Source organism: Neolamprologus brichardi, chromosome 3, assembly GCF_056152115.1.
Source record: "Neolamprologus brichardi isolate AB-2024 chromosome 3, ASM5615211v1, whole genome shotgun sequence".
In the NCBI taxonomy this organism is placed as follows: Eukaryota; Metazoa; Chordata; class Actinopteri; order Cichliformes; family Cichlidae; genus Neolamprologus; species Neolamprologus brichardi.
The window spans coordinates 9,493,568-9,497,761 of record NC_142106.1 but is presented as its reverse complement, the minus strand read 5'-3'; the positions used below and the strand labels follow the sequence as shown (position 1 = coordinate 9,497,761).

The following is a 4,194-nucleotide window of genomic DNA, read 5'->3' as shown; positions in this document are numbered from 1 at the left end:
AGTCACAGCACTGCTGAATGTGATGTCATCCAACAACAAATACCTGCTGTAGAGCTGCAACAAAGTCCTTCTAGAAGCAAATCCACCCACTCTGTCTACGTGGCTGTGGACACAATTTAAACACTGAGGCTTCAAAATGCAGCATCTACAACACTCACTCTGCCTCCATCCAGCCTTTATTTAGATTTGATGCATCAGTCTCCATGGTGATGAGTACAATTGGCAGCTGAAACTGTTGTGAACTTCTCCATGAGTCATATTTCCTATTTCAGAGCTGCTGATTGGCTCTTTGGGCCCTTTACCTTCAGGAGTCATGGACGAAGCACTGAAGTCGTTCACAGAGAGAAGTGTGAACTGATCAAGCAAAGAAACTGAAACATTTCAAACGGAAGAAACTGAACTGTTTCCTAATTCCTGTGACTCTGACCTTTGACCTGTGTGTTTATTATCTTTATTATTTTTTAAATCTTAACATCTCTGTTGTGAAACAGACTGAGCACAAAGAAAGCAGGATGTTTCTGAGAAAGCAGTGATACATCTTAACCAGCCTCCATACATGGTCAGCGGGATAAGAAGTTGAAACCAAAACAGGGAAATGTACAGTGCATACGGATGACAACATTAACCCTCAACTTGGGTTGTCTTAAAGAGACACCACACCATTGTGACTGTTACATACTGTTAAGGTTAGGTTGGGTCCCATGTGAAGTTGTCAAGAAGAGGAAATTTTAGGAGTGACGGCAGTGTTTTGAGATGTGAGAGATTTGCGACGTTTAACGCAAATCTTGTGTAGTTAGTGTGTAGTGTAGTCAATAATTTTGTTGTGTGTGTCAGAACAATGACGTGACTGCTAAATGTTACAGGAGTGATACATCTCCTGTTGTCAGGCCTGCAGGTATCGGGCTTTTGATGTTCTCCTTTATCTCATAGTGGACAGAAATTATTTTCTGGAGTGGCACAAATAATTTGTGTGGCATCAGATTTGATGCAGAACAGCTGATTGTTCTGTAAATAGTTTGAAATGTTTGTTTAAAAAAACGCTTTGGCTGCATTTAAAAAAAAAAATAGCTGCAAAAAACTTTGTTGTTTGCCAAAGTGATGGACGCCCAGATCTGCACTCCAAATACAAACAGACTAAAGGTGTTTCCTTCAGAAACACAGACAATATTTACAAAGATCTCACAGGTAAATTGTGAGCGATCACAGCAGCATCTCATCCTGACTAACAGCTTTTAGATGCAGGGAGAGCGTCGTGGTTCAGAGGTGGTTCAGCAGATGATGAAGGCCTTTCTGTTGCATTGTGTAGTGCTGTGGATGCCATGATGGTTGACTGGGTCTGCTTCTACTGAACTCACAAACACTTCTGAGGTATTTACACCTGAAGCCTCATTTAATGTGAGTCAGAAACAAACGGCTCACCTGTGATTAATGGATGTTTCCCTGCATTTATATTTTCACACAGTTTATTTCTTACAGCAGGAAAACTGAACAGAATGTAAGTAAGAGGTTAGAGTGAGGATGACGTCACTTCATACAGAAAATACATGTTTGTCTGTTTTGATGATGAAGGACTTCTTTAGCTCTGTAAACAGCTACACTTGAGAGGACAGAGGTGATTTCATGGATAAATAACAATGTGTTTATCAGCTTTCATCATCGCAGTGCAGACGTGACGTCAGATCTATCAAAGTGAAGGCCGTCTCTCTGATGACGTCACAGAGCAGAGTCGTTCTGTCCAATAAAGGATCTCAGATCAGCTGCTGCCATCTTGTGGCCACAGTTGGTTACTGTCTCTGAAAGTTGTCTCATGTTTCCTGTTTTCCTGTTAACAAAGGCTGGAGCTCATCATGCTGAGAGGGCAGCAGCATTTTTTGGCTCTTCACACATGTTCATTATATTGTGATGATCCTGGATGGAGACAAACTACAGATAAGTGTGTTCAGCCCAACTAGTTGATCTCATTACAGCAGTTTGATGTTTCCCTTTGAATCCCCCTGAAGATCCTGACAGTGAAGCACGTACATAATACTCCAGCCTTTCAACTCTGAGCTTATTTAGTTCTATTAATACACTGAAATCTCATTTGTGTCATGAAGAAAGTCTTTAATCAAACAGAATTCAAAGATCAGAAACATTTCATATATGGAGTTAAACATGAATCATTGTTTCAACAATAGATTTATTGTTGTCATAAACAGACAAGAAGACAACAACAAACTGCTCCTCCCATTCAACACATGTCAGTCCATATCCCAGCAAACGAAATCATCTCCATTTACACATCAAATAGAAACATGAATCACTTGTAATGATTAGAAACTTGATAGAATTTCAAATCTAGTTTGGGGAGTCATTCAGTGAGAAACAGTGAAATGATTTTCCATGTGAAAAGGTGGACAGCAGAAACAGAAAGAAACAGTGAGAACTAAAAGAGAAACAAAGAGCTTTGGAACAACGAGGCAGCAGGAGGACAGCTGCAGTTTAACAGCTTCAATTCACTGACAGGAAACAACATTAGAAATATCATCGTCCTCAACTCATCTGCTGCACTGACACTGACACCTTCAACGGACACACCTTCACTTTACCACCAGTTAAAATGTATGGAAACATCCTGTGAGTGAAAGTGTGTGTGAAGGTGTGTATGTGTGTGTTAGTATCAGGATCAGAGAACGACAGCTTTCCTCTGTTCCAGTCCAGATTCACTCTGATCCTCTGGAACTTCTTCTTTACTGAGAGAGCAGATTTAGTTGATGGTGAGCATGCTGAGTATTTACCTTCATAGAACCATATTGTCCATAATCCAGACCGTATGACTCCCTTCCTCTGCACAGACTCTGCTAACACACCCAGTGTCCACCCTGTACTGTCTCCAACATCAACATCCCAGCTGTGAGTCCCTGAGTTAAAGCCCTCAGAGCCCAGGACAGAGAAGATCGATCCATCAAACCTCTCTGGATTATCAGGAAGCTGCTGCCTCTTTCCTCCTCTCACACTGGTCAGATCTTCAGACAGGATGAGTTCTGGATGAGCAGTGTTTGGGTCCAGAATGAGAGGAGTGTAGGAGACCATGTCCTTCATGTTGTTCCAGATGTTGAAGGTCAGGTTGCCCAGGTGTTTGGCCTGGTCTATCAGAGCTCCTGAGGGCAGCTGTGGATCATCCAGCAGGGGGCAGCGCTGGACTCTTTCCACTGCAGCCTTGTAGTTGTGCAGGAATGAGACGTCTTCAGCTCTCAGCTCCTCCTCTGTGGCTCTGACTGTGTCTGAAAGAGCTGCTATCTCTCTGCTCAGAGCCTCCATCTTCTCCTTCATCATCCCACTCTTCTGCTCCTCTTCCTCCCTCAGTGCAGCCAGCCTGGCCTCCTCTTCCTCTGCTAGAAACTGGTGAAGCTTCTTAAACTGCTCCTTAATCTGCCTCTCTGTGTGTCGGGCCTGGACCTTAATGTGTTCTGCTGTTTGATCAAACTTCACTTGAACTTCTTCACAAACCTTTAACTTCTTCTTTAAGGGCTTCAGAGTTTCCTGAAGTTCCTTCTTGTGTTGTTGTGCAGCTTCATCGATGGGTCTGAATCTGTGATTGGTGTGTTTTTCTGAGTCTCTGCAGACGAGACACACTGGCTGCTGATGGTCCAGACAGAAGAGTTTGAGTTTCTCAGAGTGCAGACTGCAGAGAGCCTCTGAAGCTCTCTGATCTCTCTCCTGTAAGAACGACTCACACAGGTTCTTTAAAGCCAGATTTAAAGGTGGTTCCTTTGAAGATCTTCTCTTACAAACTGGACACTCGTGTGTTGGTCTCTCTCTCCACCATCTCTTCAGACAGTCTTTACAGAAGCTGTGGCTACATGACAGAATAACAGGATCTCTGAAGACCTCCTGACAGACCGGACAGCAGAGATCCTCCTCTGATCTGGAAGCCATTGAGTCTGTGAGTGAAGCTGAAAACAGCAGACAGGAAGTACAGTCAGTCCTGGCTCCCCTCCCTCCTCTACCACCTTCACTGAAACTTCCTTTGAGTCGTGTTTTTGCTCAAACTCACCTTCAGTGTGTGGAGCGTCAGCAGCTTTAAGCAGCAGTGTTGAAGTTTTCCACTTTTCTCTCCTGTAGCTGGACTCACTCAGAGGAAGCTGCTAGTTTGGTCCAACGATAAGTGTGAGTCTCGGAAGAATCAGTGGTGTTATTTCCTGTAACTAAGGG

At 43.4% G+C, this 4,194-nt stretch overlaps 1 protein-coding gene across 1 annotated transcript; it reads right to left on the bottom strand.

The window, feature by feature from the left end:
- Positions 1-2,532: 2,532 nt before the first annotated feature.
- LOC148103408 (nuclear factor 7, ovary-like) lies at positions 2,533-3,918 on the bottom strand. The gene has a single exon (XM_087838732.1). It carries the CDS (start codon positions 3,916-3,918, stop codon positions 2,533-2,535), a length of 1,386 nt encoding a protein of 461 aa, XP_087694858.1.
- Between the last annotated feature and the right edge of the window lie 276 nt (positions 3,919-4,194).

Excerpts from the sequence above, each read along its gene's own strand:
- LOC148103408 (XM_087838732.1), bottom strand. The coding sequence starts at position 3,918 with ATGGCTTCCAGATCAGAGGAGGATCTCTGCTGTCCGGTCTGTCAGGAG.